At 34.6% G+C, this 18,458-nt stretch overlaps 1 protein-coding gene across 5 annotated transcripts in view; it reads left to right on the top strand.

Moving 5' to 3' along the window:
- The window catches only part of Oseg6 (intraflagellar transport protein Oseg6), a 745,559-nt gene that overhangs the window by 533,834 nt on the left and 193,267 nt on the right, over positions 1-18,458 (top strand). For all 5 annotated transcript variants that reach the window (XR_016549279.1, XM_090403102.1, XM_090403101.1 and 2 more), the window contains 2 exons: positions 131-271; positions 11,338-11,427. Coding sequence is in view for 4 of the 5 variants with exons in the window: in XM_090403102.1 (XP_090259228.1) it covers positions 131-271; positions 11,338-11,427 (231 nt within the window). In the remaining variant the exon portion in view is untranslated. The remainder of the gene's footprint in view (positions 1-130; positions 272-11,337; positions 11,428-18,458) is intronic.

The raw sequence follows: 18,458 nt of genomic DNA, 5'->3' as shown, positions 1-18,458 counted from the left end.
TTTTGTTTGTTTTTTTTTTGAAAATTCATCTCTTTCCCTAGCTGTTGTATATTTCATATAAAGTATATGTAAATCTCACCAGTTTTCTCCATTAGTTTCTTCATTTATCCTGTCTGTCTTTATTTTCCAGGATTAAAGTTGGTGAGCTACTTCCCAAAGTGGTCTCTCCTAAATTACATGGTCAGTATGCAAAGGCAAAGGAAGCAGATGGTCGATTTCAAGAAGCAGCAAAAGCTTATGAAGCAGCACATGAATATGAAAATGTCATTAGGTATAGTTTTTATCTAATTATTTTAACAGATAACCTAGATAAAAGAAATTCTACTTTCAAAAATAGCAGATGTGTTCTTTTTTGAATGTGGTGTTAATGATTAAAGGAGGTTTACAAAACAGCAGTATAATGACTGCATTTTTATTGTATATGAATGAAGACTTGATCAATTTCTTTGCCAGTTGATTTTCAATAAAATAGTCAGGATTGTAAATAAGATTATCATTCCTTTTAGTTATTCACCCAGCTACTCCATTTGGGTATGTTTTTCAAAATATGGAATTATACTAAAAGGGTCATTTTATCCATTAGTACAGTTCTGTCTGGATGGATTTTATTCATCATTAGCATTTAGAATCCTTCCAAAAGTTTGTTAAGCCATTCCAATTTTTGCAGGGTCACACAGAAGCAAGAATATGTCAAAATTATGTATTACAATAACTCCTTGCTACATAGGTGAAATTTGATAAAATTTTGGTTTAAATGACATAATTTTAATGATTCGGACTGATACTATTAATTCTGTGATGGCTGGATGGAATTTAATGAAATTTGTTATTGAGGATTTCTATTAAAGTTTGTCAGATAGTTGCAATTTTATGAGCAAAGTTGATATTAGATCCAGCATTATTTCACTTTTAGTTTGAGTTGGGTCATTTGGTTTGAAAATATTAAGCAAAACAAGATTATATTTATCGAGCATATAAGCTAAAAATAGATTGAAATTTAATAAAATGCATTCTACATTTTTGACACGTTTGATCATCAGATTATTGCAAAATTACATCATTCCTACTCAGTAGTGTTCATTAAATAATCTAACTTTGTCACAGACATGACAATGATTATCATGAAAACCACAGAGATTCTGAAGCTACCTGGTTTTGTGATTGCATGGCACGATCCTCTAGATCCAACTGTCCAAAATTATGACAATAGATGTTCTTCTAGATTAATGTTGGCAAATCTTCCACTCTGCCCATAACAGGTAGGACAATTTGAGTAGTAATAAGGTATTACTGAGGAAGTTATTGAAGAAGAGAGAAATTATGATAAAACTGACTATGATATCAGAATTATTTCAAACTAAATTTTATATTTGCTGCCACATTTCTCAGGCATAGTTTGTTACCACACGCCAAGCAATTTTACTTCCTCAAGGTCAGTATGAGTAATCTCGTTGCTGGCAGTAATCGACATACGAGTATATTTGTAGTTGGCTTGTGAGGCTCATATACCAACTACGAGTATACACACTTTTACTGCTACGCTCCGCACGCCAAGCACTTTCATCTTCTTCAAGGTCAATACGAGTAATCTCGTTGCCGGCAGTAAGCATCATACGAGTATATTCGTAGTTGGCAGTGAACGTGTTAAGACTTGATGTGGGCAGAATTTTTAAGTAAGCTGGGAATCAGTTGCATCTACTATGGGTTATGAAGATTATTTGCTTTATGGATTTTTGGTAAACCTTAGGCAATCTTTAATCTGGGGGAGGTTTGAGTTTTTGAGTTAATTTAAGAGGCCATAAGATTACTTCTTTTTTTTTGAGTAATCCACTTAGTGTTGTTTTTGGAAAGCTGGTGGCATTGCATATACCGCCTTGCTCTTGTATGGGAACCAATTGCTTCTATTTGTAGTAGCCTTACTATAACAAATACAGCCATTAATCCACTATAAACAGAGCTCTTCCTCTATTCTCAACTAAGAGCTTTGGTGCATTCTTTCAGACATTTAAAGAAGTTTGCATATAAAAAATACTTAAAAATATGTATAAACATATCAAGGTCAGCTATAGATTCAGTCTGTCGTTGTCAGTCTTTCTTACCTCTTCAAAATTCTGGTGTAATGACCACATGACGAGAACCTGTAATAAAAAAAAAATTTAATAAACAATCAATAGGATTCATGTGCTGATTTGCACTCTTCATGAGGAGTGTGCCTGTAAGAGCAAATAGCTAGAGATATATTTCGTTTTAGACATGTACACATCCAAAAGGAAATGTGCTTTGCATCATGGAATATGAAGGTAGTTGATATTAATTCAACAGTCTTTGTGTACATGTAAGCCTAGTCATGAAGATACTTCACATGAAAACATTATTTACTCTTGGATAAAGGATAAAACAAGAATATAATTTCTTGTTTTATCAAGTATAAGTTACTTTGTAACCAAATGGGAAAAAACTTATACAACCATCTCTGATCCTGATTATTGTAATAATAAATTGATGCACCTTTTTACTACTTGTATATGGAAAATATATAATTTCTGCATTAATTAAAGCTTAGTATCTCAGTATAATCAGATCAATCTCAACAGATCACATCATGAATCATTGAAACTGTGATTCATTGTCTCTTTTGTGAATTTGGGTTTGACCCGAGATAAGTACCCGCTAGTTACTATATTTATTATATTTCTCTTTATTTATTTTTTCTCTTAACATTTTATGATTCCTTTATGAACTTTAAATGTCATTCCTCAGTGATAAGGTCAAGAGGTTAGCAGGTGTTTGCATAATTCAGAAATTATAGATTCTTACAAATGAATATCCCAACCAACTTGAGAGTCCAATAACCACTCCAATCATTGACAACAGACCACAGTTCCAGACTTTGTACTCATAATCCAGCTCATATTTAACCCAGGAAACGGCTGAGGAACAGGATGGGTTCTATAAAGTTCCACAGTAATAATGAGCTAATGACAAACAAACCTGCAATCCCCCATGGAAGCAGAAATGAACCAGCATAAAAAAAGTGTCCTTCCTCTTATATTACAAGCCAAGGTACAACAATGGATGGAAGTGGCCCACAACCTTTCCCCCCACTCAATAACTGCAAAATAAATTTTACAAACCCAGGAACATGAATGAGATGGGGGGGGGGGAAGATCAGAAACAGCTACCACACACTCACTAAACTTTTAGATGATAAAAACATTCAGTAACACATTCACTTTTAAAAGTGAAAAAAACTTCAAGGTGGTACTGCACAGTATAACAGAATCCGTGACCACCAAGGAAGTCACAAGAGACCTTCAGAATCATGGACTAAAACCCTTTTAAAATTAGCCATATGCTCTGAGCAGATAAATGCCCATTGCCACTTGTCCTAGTGAAAATCAGCCAACAATACTGATAAATCTATTATCTAAAATGCATCTACATACTGGCTATAAAAGCAGAACTATTACGACAGAAGGCATCAAGTGGACAATGCCATGTTAACAAAAATTAAGCTACTCGCGATGCTGCTATAAGGCCAATTATTGCTGCATTGTATGCAGAGAAAACCATACAATGGCTTCCTGCAAAATATCAAAAACAGAGCCAGCTGCAACAGACTACATCCCACCAACTACAGAGGGTGCAAGCAATACTTGGCCATCCAAAAATCAGTAAAAGGAAATATGCAGCTGATTTCCATTGCATTTTCAGAGGAAATCACACAGCAGCTTCCTGCAAAGCATTGAAGGTGCAGGCACCTTCTATATTTGGACACCCATTAACAACTTGGACCCCCCCCCCCAACAACAACAACTGCACAGGCACTCATAGCACAACAAACCACTCTAGTATGCACATTGTATGCAAAGGTGGTGGCTTGAAAACTGGCAGAACAAACCAAACCCCAGCAAAGCTGCAATCATAGCAGCCACTCTGGGCAAAATGTTAACGAGTTCAGCAAAGCAAACCATGGCCATGACTCTGCAAACAAGTTTGTGACATATACACAAACAATCCTTACTATACTAGTTGATGGTTAACAAATTTAGAAGATCAAACTTTCTACTGATTGTGTTTTGGAATACCAACAATCTAGAAAACAAAATATGTGAACTACAAGAATTGACTACATACCACAGCACTGAAGTAATTTGTAAACAAAATGCATCTTTGGCCAGCTGCCCCAAGGCGCTCAGTAACTATGAGAGACCAAAAACTGGGGGGGGGGGGCATATTTGTCAAGCTCAATCTAGAACATGATAAAATTGTAAATCTTGCCAATTTAGACATAGAAATCACAAGGATGGAGGTCTATACTACAAATGTGGGTCACCTGAAAATATAGTCCATATATAACTCTCCAGACAAAGAGTTACTAGAAACAGAATTCAGGTCTCTTGCTATTAGTTTCTAATAGCAAGAGACCTGAACACTAAGCACACAGCCTGGAACAGCAGAACTACAAATCAAAACAGGAACCCTCATGCTGCCACAAACACAGTGATTATAGTGCCTCCATCCAGATCCCACGTACCATAATCTGATAGGACTTCCTGATGTGCTTGATATAGAAATGCTAAAAAATATCACATTACATCCCTGCTATCGTTTACCAGCAGCTCTTCAATGCTCATAGAACTGAATACTCTGATTTTGGACCTGTCTATACAGATGGGTCAAAATTGGAGCACTTAGTGGGATCTTCTGTCATCTTTTTCAGACACGATTATATCTGCACAAATCCCACCAGAGTGTAGCAACTTTACAACAGAGCTGTGTAGAGCTTGCACTAAAATACATTAGATTCCATTGCTTTCAAAGTTGCATAATATACACAGACTCACAATGTTCTCTCTAGATAATAAGAAATCTAGAACTACAGCACTGGCACTCTTTTGAATTCAACACCTCCTCTTTCAGTTATGGAAGCCACATCTTGTTGTTCACTTATTTGAATTCCAAGCGATGTTGGGATTAAGGGAAATGAGACCGTCAAGGTCAGCTCATTTCTCAAACATCCACCATCTGCTTGTACTACACACACAGATTATTGGCAGATTATCAGACAAAAACTTCTCTCCCAGAGCAGCAGCTATTTTGGAACAGAGAGACTCATAATAAGATCTACTAAATTAAACCTGAAATTAAATTATGGCAGTCTAGCCTTCACATAGTTCGAACAGAGAGTTGGTCTTGCTAGGCTCTACATAGCTCACAGTCATCTTACATATCCTTATTTACTGAGGGCTGATGACCCACCTATGTGTGTGAAAAATGCAACACCCATTTTACCATTAGTCATATTTAGGTGGAGTGCCAGCACTTCACATGAAAGTGGAATGATATTTTTATTTATCTGGCTGAGCCATATACACTCAAGCAGATGTTATCAGACTTGGTCAAATTGCATGACGTTTTTAAATTTTACAAAGAATTAATTTATTCATCACATTTGATTATAAATTTGTTTATCTTTAGATAATACCATATTGTAAATACTAAACCTTGTGCATACATTTTGTTTAATCATTTATATTCTTATAACTTATCTTGTACACATAACTATTAATACCTTGTATAGAGAGGTAATTATTAATGTATGAATACCCCATTTTTTATATATATACTTTATTTTTTGCTGAGTATAAGTACTTATTAATACATTGTGTTGATATCTATTTATTAATACCTTTCACACGCAGATACTTAACACTTTGCACGTACATTTTATCTCATTCAGTGGTTTATCTCCTTTTTGACTATTTCTTAATACCCTGTGTACTTCTGTAATCTATGTCCTGGCATAGTATGGCCTTTGCTGTTCTTGCACTATAAAACAACAAATGAAACTAAATTCTATCACCTCACTACCCTCAGTACTGGTTCAAGTTATCCTCCCATAATCACTATTTCTTTTGCTAGCCACATAATAAAATAATTCTGCGATTTCCTTTGGCCCTCAGCTAATTTCTTCTGATAATTTTGTTTTACCTTCCTTACCATGCTCATCATCTTTCTTGCCTGAGCCTTTACTGTTCATGAGTTTGCTAATCACCTTTCTCCTTATATACCCTCCACAACATTTTCTTTATTTGCAGCTCCTGATTAATGATTCTACTTATTTATCTAACTCCTACCTGATTTATCTTGCTGACCTTGGGTATAGTCTGATATTACTTTCTTCAGATATCCCTTGACTGTCTTCCATACACTACTAACACTCCTCCCTTGCAGATTCATATGCCATGGCACTTCTTCAAGCTGCCTGTTAAGTATGCAAGAATCATCTGATTTTTAGTTTGACATATACCCCTTCTTAATGGAAAATTCCACATTTCATAGCTTCCCAAATCATAATTGCATGTCACTGTCTCCAAACAGGGACATTGTGGCCACCTTACCCATGGATGGATCTTCTGATCCTATGACCATATCCAACACACTCGCACCTAGAGCCCCCCCCCCCCCCCAACGCATACACACATCCTGCTAAGTTGTTCTTGCAAGGTTGAGAATAGGTCACAGTCATCCGACATGTTATAATCTACTCAGGACAAATGACCCACCAGTGTGTGAACATTGTAATATTCCCTTTGCCATAATCTTCTACTTGAGTGTCAGAAAATGGTATGTGGTAAGTAATTCACTCAAGAGAGGAACAATTTTACTTGTCTAGCTAAGCCATATACTTTCAGACATCCGAGTCGAGCAAATTGTATGATGTTTTGAACTTTTTGCAAAAAATTAATTTTACAGTTTCATCTTATCATAAATTTTTTATTTTATATGTTATATATACTGTATCATTCATCTTTTTAAAAATGTGACTGCTTATGCATAAATTATTATATTTTCTTATTTAGCTATTTATTTATACCTTATGTACTATTACCCCAGTTGTCCTTGTGGCAAGAACCACAAATTTATCTTCCACTCTGACACATTATGGTACTATTTGGGTAAACATTTTGAATGCATGGCCAGTAATTGACACACTTTATATACAGTACATCCAGGCTCTTTTAGTAAAATTACTTTTTTATTTGTCCAGTATTATAGTTCTTTGTTTACGCTGAGGATGCCAAAAAGGGAGAGTGAGAGAGAAAGTAGTGAAACATCTGAATATTGTTTTTAACTTATTTTAGTGGTATTAACAACCTGAAATTAACTATTTCATAGACATACAAAAATATTTTGGGAAAATTTGGAGAAAAGAGAAAAGCTAATAATAATGGCAAATATCGGTTGGATTTCTGCTAAGGACTTGGACTGGTTATTACTAACACCATGTTCAAACATAAAAATGTGCACAAATTCACATGGAGAGAAGACGCAAGGAATAAGAAAAGTCTTATTGACTATGTTATTGTTGATAGCGATATTTTTTCCCTGGTGCAGGACACCAGAGTGTACAGAGGATTTGAAATTGGAAGTGATCACTATTTAGTCTTGAGCAGGATAAAATTGAATTTCATATTGAAAAGAATAACATGTAAGCAAGTTTTAAAGCGAATAAAAGTTGAGCTCTCAACTTTTATTCGCTTTAAAACTTTAAAAGCAGCTCTCAGATGTGAACTGTAGACTAAAATACACAAAGTTTATTGAAGAAAAAATGAAACAGTTTGAGAACAGGAACCAAACCTTGGAGATTGAGTGGCAAGCCCTGATTGATTCAGCTAGAGAGGCAGTGATGAAGTTGTCTGCAAGGATAGAAAAATTAGAACTCTATGGTGGACACAGGAAGTTAAAGAGGCAGGAAAAGAAGGAACTGAAGGAAAAGAAGAAAGCATATCGTAATTTCCTGGCAAATAAGTCAGCTTGTGCTCTTAGAGAATACAGAGACAAATGCAAGAATGCTAAACACTGTGTAAAACTAGCTAAACAAAAGTCATGGGAGGACTTTGGCAAGAATATAGAAAATAAATATCAAGAAGGTGGGAAAATATTCTGGAGGTTGTTGAAGAAGTTTAGGAATGGAGGAAAGAGTGCTGTAAAAGGAGTTAGAGATGATAAAGGTGACATGAAAATGGGAGAAAAAGATATCCTTGAAGTATGGAGTAATTACTTTGAAAAACTGCAAAATGAAACAAGCGGTGATGACAGCACAGTGGTAAAAAAACACTGACCAGGCATGCAGTCAGGAATACATATCCATACTTGAAGTTGAGAAAGCCATCAAAGGCTTAAAATGTAGAAAGGCAGCAGGAGTAGATGATATTCGACCAGAAATGCTGAAGTTTGGTGGTATAAAAGTCTTACAGTGGCTGCACTGCATAGTTCAGAAAGCCTGGACAGAGGGATGAATTCCCGATGATTGGAGTAGAGCTCTCATAGTACCCATATATAAAAAGGGAAATAAAACTGAATGTGAGAATTACAGAGGTATTTCCCTACTAAGTGTTCCTGGCAAGATCTATGCAAGTATACTTGAGAAACGATTGAGAAGAATTGTGGAAGAAAAGCTGGGTGAAGAACAAGCTGGATTCAGGCCAAATAGAGGCTGTCAGGATCAGATCTTCACTTTACGACAAATAGTTGAGAAAGCATGGGAATATATATCAAAGATCTGTGTTTAAGTTTTGTCAATTTGGAAAAGGCACGTGACAAGGTGCCAAGACAGAAGCTATTCAATACGCTACAGTTATATGGTGTCAATGGAGCATTATATCAAGCAATACTTAGGCTTTATATGAGTTGTAAGTCAGCAGTTAGAATTGAAGAAAGTACAGGAAGATGGTTTAATGTTAAATCTGGTGTGAGACAAGGATGTACATTATCCCCTCTGTTATTCATTATCTATATGGATCACATTATGAAGGAAAGTGGTATTAAACATGATATCAAAATTGGAGATGTTAATGTCAGCTCTTTGCTTTATGCGGATGATGTTATACTTCATATGCTGCAGGATATGCTAGAGCAGTTGTGGTGAACCTTTTTATGTGCGCGTGCCAAAAATTTACCAATCGAGTTGCTGACGTGCTGTGCAGTTTTTAATAGGGGAAAAATTAATAGAAAATTAATCCAACTGAATTTATTTATTTTTAAAATTATAATATATACATTTATTTATAATTTTATAAAAATTATTAATAATTTTATAAATAATATTTTATTTTATTTATAATATTGATTTATATATAAATATAGACTGTTATTCAGTGTAAAATTGATTATTGTAGTATTAAACTGATTTTAATCATGCTGGTTTGAAAAAAAAAAAAATGGTAGTGAGAAAAATATTTATGCATTGTAACTCACCATCGAAGTTAGCTGAGCAGGGCTAGCAGCAGAAGGATGTCAACTTGTCAGAGAAATGCTTACCATATTTATTCGAAAATAACTTGTCCTCATGTATAACTCGCACCCCTGATTTTACTTTACTTAAAAAGACATTAAAAAGTTTTGCATATACCTCGCACATGAAAAATGTTTAAACATGTTCACATCGAGGCAATAGTCGAAGCTCTCCACGGTTAATAACACACCCTCCCCAACAGCCATTATATACTGTAGATTCGAGAAAAACAAGATCCCTGAATAAGGTACAGAAGCTTTTGCAGTCTGTGTAATATATTTCTCAACAAATAGTGCAATTAGAGACAGTGGAATAAAAACGGCACTAACTAATGAATCAGATGTCCCCTCTCACAGAAAATATGCTGTATAGACTTGACCAAAACCATGTGTTGCACTGGAAACACAGTATCTAACTAAAAACTATTGTCCAATTTTTCAATTATATGAAATAAGTGCTTTTGATTGCATTTGAAATTCTCGATGTCATTATGACAGTTCACAAAGGCTAACTTCAAATAAAATTCTACCATGAATTGAAACATGCCATATAATGCTTGTGTGAGTTTCCCTGCCAGCTCAAATGCAAACAAGCAACAATAAAAATCAACCAAGGGTTGAAACTTTGTGTGAGTTGAGCCCACCGGTAATGAGAAGTTCTGTCAGAACGATAAATGACATCCCATCATGAATGTGTTAAAACTAAGAAATATATAGTGAATGTTGTTATGACAGTTGCAGATGTTATGGAATTCGGTTGAAAAGAATTAGCATTTCAATTCAAAAATTGTCGGATTGCTTTTATCTTTGAGTCATGCGATCTTTTGTTAATACCACACCAATCACATGCACATCTTCATAGCTGCTCTCTCATGTAAAACAAAATTTAACTTGTACGTATTGTAACAATTAAAAAAAAAGGTTGAATAATTTATAACCGTATAAAAGGATATCACCTGTAAATCTTTGACATGCCACCTCTGGCATGCGTGCCATAGGTTTGCTATGTGCTAGAGGATGAAGTTTATTCTTAAAAGAGCAGATCAAAGTTGCTAATTTAACATGTGGTTTGAATATGATCCAAAGGATATGTTTTATTAGTACTTTGGCTATCTTGTTATTAGTACTTGGTATTAATACTTGGTTTTTCCTGTGTATTAGAGGAGGGAGGAGTAATGGGGTGATATAGTATTTTATCTGTTTTGTAGGAATTGTAGCCATTGGCCAAGAAAGTATGCCTCAGATATTCAAGTTCTATGAAAAGAGCTGTATCATTAGAACAAATAAGTGTGGTCTGATCACAGTCTTATACAACGGAATGATAACCATTTTATCTCTGCAGGTCAGTGTCCTCATTATTGTAGCAATTCTCTGCGTTACCTTCACTACCTTTGCAATATGTCTCCAAAATTTCAGGTTTCTATCAATCATCAAACCCAGATCTCTTATCTCTCCTACTTCCTCCAGTCTAACTCCTCCCATAGAGTATGCAGCATCCCATCGATGTGTCCCAAACCTCAAGACCTTACGTTTTGCTGCATTAAACTGACACCCCCATTCATTTGCCCATCTATCTAGCTTATTCCAATCCTCTTGCAGGGCTACCACATCTGCACTGTTACTAATGACCCTTCCCAGCTTCGCATCATCTGCAAACAACCGATATCCCCTTGCAATCCACGGACCATGTCATTGATATAAAGGTTAAACAATATAGGTCCTGGTACTGATCCCTGTGGAACCCCCACTTGTAACCTTCTGCCTCTTTGATATTGCTCCACCATACACAACTCTCTATTTGCATTGCAAATGATCTTCTTTTTTTTTTAAATCTACAATGGCAGACAGTATTTTGTGAATTGTAAGGTAAAAGTTATATTAACTGACAATTTTGTGAAATTTGAATTTTCTTCATTGTGCAATAAAAATTTAACATATATTACATGATTTTCATTGAGTTATTTTTGTTATTATTTTTTAGTTTATGTGATTTCAAAATTTTGACTTTTAAAGGACTTTATATATATACACTTCTAGAATACAGTTAGATCACTTGAATAATCCTGAAGAAGCTGTTAGAATTGTTAAAGAGACAAAATCAGTTGATGGTGCTAAAATGGTTGCTAGGTATGTATGTATAAAAGCCAAGTTTCCATAATAAATATTGCTTTTCATTCAAGTTCAGGTGTAGATAACCGTAAATATATTATGCCTTCAGTGGTTATTTGATTCCATGAGCAAGAGAAAGGCTATAATTTGCAGTCATTTTATCCATTAGTATCAAAAACCATGATGCTTTATTTGAACCTGTTTCATTTTATTGTATATGTTTATTTTATAATATATGGAGGTGCTTTAGGGCCAAAGTTATATAACTAGGAGGATACCTCAGGGTTGGGGCTTCTAACTTAATGTCAATCCTCACCTGCTTTTGGTGCACCCTGTTAGGTATCTGTCCATCTGGATGGGGATTGGGATGAGGGTGGACTAGCAATTTGGGATTAAGCTAACCAAATTCTATTCTTATTGGCTTAAATCATAATGCAAACTAATGGTACAAGATGATGAAATTTCATGCTGGCTGGGTCATTGCTCAGTTAAACAAGGTACCCATTGCTTTCATTAGGTAACCAAGCAAACAGTGCAAAGTCAGCTACTCAAACTAATCCCAAAACACATCCCTACTCAATATGTAGAGTTCAATATTGGTACTATAAGAAGCATCAATGGAAAAGAAATGGAACTGGCAAAAGAATTGGATAAGTACCAGGTTAACAAAATCAGTGTGGCTAAAGCAAAGATAAAAACAGATGACATATTTTTAAGCAACCAATACAAAATGTTATATTCGAGCAATAACAATCAGGGAAAAGGAGTAGCTATTGTATTTAACACTAAATATGAGAATAATGTGATTGAATGGCAAGCAATATCAAGTAGAGGGATGTAGACAAATAATAGAATGGGGAGTGCTTATGACATAACAGAAGGTTCCTGTGATGCTTCTGGCAAACTTTGTTTGCTTACACTTGGATAAAGGATTAAACCATGTATATACACCCTCTGTCCAAAAAGAAACCAAACTTTTGATAGAAAATAAAACACAGGCCAATTATAATTATTCAAATCATTTATTTCAATCAATATACTCTCCCTCAGCTTTGATACAGCGTTTGGCACGGTCAATTAATTCGTTAAATGAGTTTTTTTATATCGGTTTTTGGGATACTGTTGAGGGTCGTGGTTACTGCTGCTTGAACGTTTTCAATGGTGTCATATTGCTTTCCTTTCATCAACAAATGAAGTCGGGGAAGAGAAAGAAGTCATAAGGCACTAAATCAGGTGAATACAATGAGTGATCCAACACACAAACTTGGTTTTTGCTCAAAAACTGTCTCACAATGTGCGAACGATGAGATGGTTCATTATTGTGCAAAAGTGACCAGCTGCGTGCATCACAATATTCATGCCGTACACAATGAATTCTCACTATCAATCGCTTCAAAACTTCGAGATAAAACTACCATTGACCGTTTGGCCAGGCAGAATGAATTCTTTGTGGATAATGCCCTTGGGATCGTAGAAACAAATCAGCATTTTCTTTACTTTCGACTTCTCAAGCGACTTTTTTTTTGGATGCCCCTCTTCTGGTGGTCTCCACTCAGCACTCTGGTACTAGCTCAAACTCAAAACACCACTTTTTGTCACCAGTGACAATCGTTTCAAGGAAGTTTGAGTCCTTACGAGCGGTTTTAATGAAGTACTTGCAGTGTTCAATTCAATACATTTTTTGGTCATCTGTCAACTTCTGGAGAACAAATCGTGAATTCAATTTATGAAGGCCAAAACACTCATTCAAAATGTTGTGCACAGTTGATATTTTGGAATTCCCAATTCATTTTCAATCAATTTCACGGACGATTTCAGGTTTTCTTTGATGAAATCACTCACTTTTTTTGGATGTTAACTTCGCTCAGTCCAGTTTTTGGACAGCACGACTTTTCGTCGTCCTCAAGCGTCTTATGATCACTTTGTAAAATTGCTTAAACCACTTGTAAACTTGAGAATGGGATAAGCATTCATCACCATATATTTTTTGAAGCATTTAATGTGTTTCAGTAAAACTTTTACAAGTTTAACACAAAAGTCAATCCAGCTCTCTGTTTGAAACTCATTTTCCAACCATTCAGCAAAACACAGTCACTCTTGGCACTATAACTCAGCTTCTAATGAAACAGATGTCATAAACAGTTGACACAACACTAATGAAGATTGCCACTTTTGACAACAAAAAAGATACAACAGGTGGCACCACTAGTGTCTTCTATTTTCGAAAAGTTCGGTTTCTTTTTGGACAGAGGTGTAATTAACTGGTATCTTTAATTTATAGTACAAACAAGTGGAAAAACTTCCAATAACTATCTCTAATCCAGAGTATTTTAATAATAAGGTGTAACACCTTTTGGCTACTCATATATGAAAATATGACTTCTGCATTACTTCAACCTAAGTATCACCTCTAGGTCTGGCTCCCAATGATTATATTTCTATAAGGAGAGAAGCTAGTTTATAAAAACCAACACAATAGTATAGAATGTAGCAACATCATTAGAAACATTTTGAGATAGGACTGGAAAGGCAGAAACAAGTAGAAGAAAGAAATTTTAAGATAAGAATACAGCAGCATTTAGCAGGTAGCCCTTCAGCTGCATTCTTCAATAGACAACTCACAAAATTTCGCAAAGAAAGGACTAACATCTTATCCAAGATAAAACTAAATAATAAATAAAAAATATGTATTACATGTAATCAAATGTATGAAATGTTATATCATATGTAATCAAAAGTATGTAATGTTATATTATATGTAATCAAAAGTATGTAATGTATGTATCATGTTATAAATTATCATAATTATTATTGCGAAAAAAAAATATTATTATTATTAATTATCAGAATACATGTATGTATCATATGTTATAAATTATCATAATTATTATTGCAAAAAAAATATTATTATTATTAATTATCAGAATACATATATGTATCATATGTAAACAAATGTATGTAATGTTGTATCGTATGTAACCAAAACTATGTAATGTATGTATCATATGTAATAAATTATTATTATTAATTAAAAAAAAAAATTAAAAAAAATTATTAGCTGACACCTCCAGGGAGTCCACAGACTCATCGAGGGAGGGCACTACTCCACAGCTCTCTGTCTCAACCACTCAATCCACCGACTACAACTAACAATAACAACACCAACGCTATCTACCATCCATCACCACTAGTATTTCCACAGACAATCACAAACATCCATGCCTACTCTTGGATTCGAACCCATAGCCTTTTGGCTGAAGAGCAGATACCCTAGTCATGATGTGAAGCTTCTATATATGAGTTGCCCCAGTCCTGAAAATACTCAGGTGCAAACTTTGTTTGCTTACACTTGGACAAAGAATTAAACCAAGTATATAATTTCTTGGTATCTTTAATTTATAGGTTCCTCTGAGGAGGAATTTTTTGAGTCATTAGAGAAGGCAGCTGACACAACAAAAAGGAAAAGTTGTGGAGATCTAAACAGAAAAATAGGAAATGATTACCAGACATAAAGAAATGTTTTGGGAAAATTTGGAGAAAAGAGCAAAGCTAATAATAATGGTAAGTAGCTGCTTGATTTCTTTTCGGAGCATGGACTAGTTATTACTAATACTTTGTTCCAACATAAAAACTGCTCACAAATTTACTTGGATAAAAGATGCAAAAATAAGAAAATTCTCATTCACTTTGTTATAGTTGTTATATTTGTTATAGCTGATAGTAATGTTTCCCCACAGGTTCAGAACACAAGAATATATAGAGTATATGAAATTGAAAGCGATCATTTAGTTTTGACCAGGATAAAATTGAATTTCATACTGACAAGAGAGTGTGTGAGAAAGTTTTAAAATTAATGAAAGCTGAGCAGCTTTCAAATGTGAACTGTAGACCATAATACACACATATTATTCAAGAGAAAATTAAAAAGTTTGAAAACAAAAACCAAACCTTGGATATTCAGTTGCAAACCCTGAAGAAAATATTAATTGTTTCAGCTAGAGAGGCACATGGTGAGGTTGTCTGTAAGGATAAAAAAATCAAACCCCATGGTATATTCAGGAAGTTAAAGCGGCAGTTAAGGTAAACAAGAAAGCATATCAAAGGTTAGCCTACTGTGGCAGACAGGAAGCCACCTTGGAGGATATAAAAAAATACATTCACTATTATTATTATGGCAAGTCAGGTCTGACAGACCATGCTTAAGGCATCCTTTCATGCAGGAATAGATTTTTAAAAAAAAAATAGCGTGCTATTTAGAATTCATTACACATCAGAAAGATTATTTTTATAGTCAGCCATGGCTATGAAGAATTAAAGAATTCTCCTAACTGGAACAAGTATGACTGCTTTAATTTGCTAATAGTTTGGAAGACTGTTATCTTAAGATTAAATCCTCCTTTTTTACAACATTAGAGGTCTCCAAATGAGTACTTTAAATCTTTTTTTTTTTTTTGTCTGTTTCAGTTTGAATTGTTTCACTTACTCATTGTCACATGTTAACTGTAACATGTAATGTGCTCTGAAGATGCTAGTTTGAAATCCAGCAAAATATTAACCAGTTAATAAATATATTTTTTTATAATTTAATTGGCTTAGTGCTGTAATACTATTAAAATAAGTTATGAACACTAGTAATTAATTGGCCTCGTTGCCTTAGTTTACCTAGCCATATTTCCAACAACAACAAAAGTCATGAACACAACTAGTCACCACTAATTTGTAGTTCCGTTCCTGCTTCAATTGTTTATCAGTTTCTTCTCTGCTAATCATCTTGTGGAACAGTCTGCCGATATCAGCATTTTCCACTACCACCACCACCACCACCTATAAACTCAAAAAAATAATAATAATAAATAAATAAATAAAAAATAAATAATAATAATAATTTCTCCTGTCTTCCAAATCTTAACTCATCTATACTGAGTATTTTCTCCCAGAAAAAATCAGCTTGGATTTGGGTTTTTCACTGTGCAAGACAGAAAAATATATACACACATACACTCTATTAATTAGATTTCTGTGAGCTTACTTGAATTCATTGAAGAAGAAATATGTATCAAATATTTTAACTGATGAGTGTGTAATTTCATTTCATTGTTGTAGAATATGGTCTCCATGGAAACATGGATGTTTTTCTCTAGTGATATGTACACATTATTCTCAAAATATTACTCTTACTGATATTTGGGACACAATGAGCCATGTGTTTGGAATTTTAGAAAAATCTGTTGTAATTGAATAATGCTAATCAGATGGAAAGTATTGAAATACAAAGTTAATTGCAATGCATACTTTGCAGAAAGATTTACTCCATGCATTGGAATGGGATGGTGGGGGAGAAAGTGGTTTATCAGAGAGAAAAACTATTACTCGAGACTAAGTAAAAAATTGAATTGAGTTTTCCACTGTGTGAAATGTTCATAATTATTTATCAGGCAAGAACCACATATAGCATATTTTATTATTATTATCTGAGACCTCCAGGGAGTCAAGGACTCATTGAGGGAGGCTATAAATCACCCAAACTAGCTATCATACCTTGCTTTAAATTCATTCACTCTAGATGCACTCACTCACTCAATACCCCTAAAGGCAAACTATTACACTCGCACTCTGTGAGAGAAAGAAACCTAGCTCTTACCCCTTTCTTGACTGCGAACAAACTTAACTTCCAATGACTCCCCTTGTGTTCTTCCCCAACCTTCCACATAACGATAAATTTCATCAGACGATATCCTATAACATCCATTCAGAAGTTTATAAATCTCTGTGATATCATCCCTCTTTCTCCTTTTAACCAGAGTCTGTAATCCACATACTTGCAATCTGTCCTCATAACCTAAATCCCATAATCTGAATATAATCTTTGTAACACTTCTTTGCACCCTTTCCACAGCTTCTTTATTCCCTTGGAACCTGGGAGACCAAATCTGCACACAATAATCCAGATGTGGTCTTATCAAAGCCTTATAAAAAGACAAAATGACTTCCTTAGCCTTACATGTCCACATTCGCTTCAACATCACAATTATCCTGTGGGTTGTATTTGCAACTTTTGCTATGTGACCTTTGAACTTCAAATTCCTATCCTCCATTATGCCAAGATCCCTAGTATCATCAATTTTTTGTAGCATAATCCTACTAATACAATCTGCCACTAGATTTCATCATGCTATGTTGCATAACTTTACACTTACTAACATTGAACTGATAGCCATTTTCGTTTGCCCAAATTTCCAACCTATTCAAATCATTTTGTTGTAAGTTCTGGATATCAGTAGCATCCTTGATCTTTTTATACTCTGATTTAGCTTCCTGCACAATACTCGTTACTTTTCTAGCCTGCACTTTATATATTTCATAACTCCTCTCAACCTTATTCTCACAATTTTCTTTCCACATCATCTTCTTCTTGTGGATCTCTCGCTTAATTAACTTTTGCATCCCTTTCACTCCCAACCTATTTATTCTTTGAACAATAGGAATACATTCAGATACTACCTCATTTAAGCACTTTTTCAAAGATTCCCAAGTTCCTTCTTTCACATGACTCTTGAGAAAAGTTGTCTCACAAAAATTCATTAAATTTCTCTTCATTCTTTTCATTAGATTTCTCTTCTACCCAATCAATGTTTGGAAAATTAAAGTCACCCATAATGATCACTCATTTAGTACCCATAAGACTAAAATTGGCAATGAATTTCTTCATCTCCTGCAACTGAGCTGCCAGGTCTGTAGCAACACCCAACCATATATTTCATTCTGTTAGCCTCCACTTACACCAGATAGCCTCAAACTCATTGCTACATGGGACATTGTTACCATCATTGCTTTCTTGCATTTCTATCCTAATTGGACTTAAGTTGTCTGATATTATTTGTAGTATTCCTTCCCCTTCTCTTCTGTCATTCCTAAAAAAGTATAGTCATTACACTCAATCCCAGTTACCATATCTGATTCTGATAGCCAGGTTTCATTAATGCCAAGAATCTTATGTTACATCATATTCAATAAAGTAACGAACTCAACCCCTTTTTCTCTGATGATCT

This window comes from Typopeltis vanoorti, chromosome 13 (genome assembly GCF_054136105.1).
Source record: "Typopeltis vanoorti isolate ZY-2024b chromosome 13, IOZ_Tvanoo_1.0, whole genome shotgun sequence".
NCBI lineage: Eukaryota > Metazoa > Arthropoda > Arachnida > Uropygi > Thelyphonidae > Typopeltis > Typopeltis vanoorti.
Note: the sequence above shows the minus strand (reverse complement) of the source record. Positions and strands in the feature narration are given on the sequence as shown.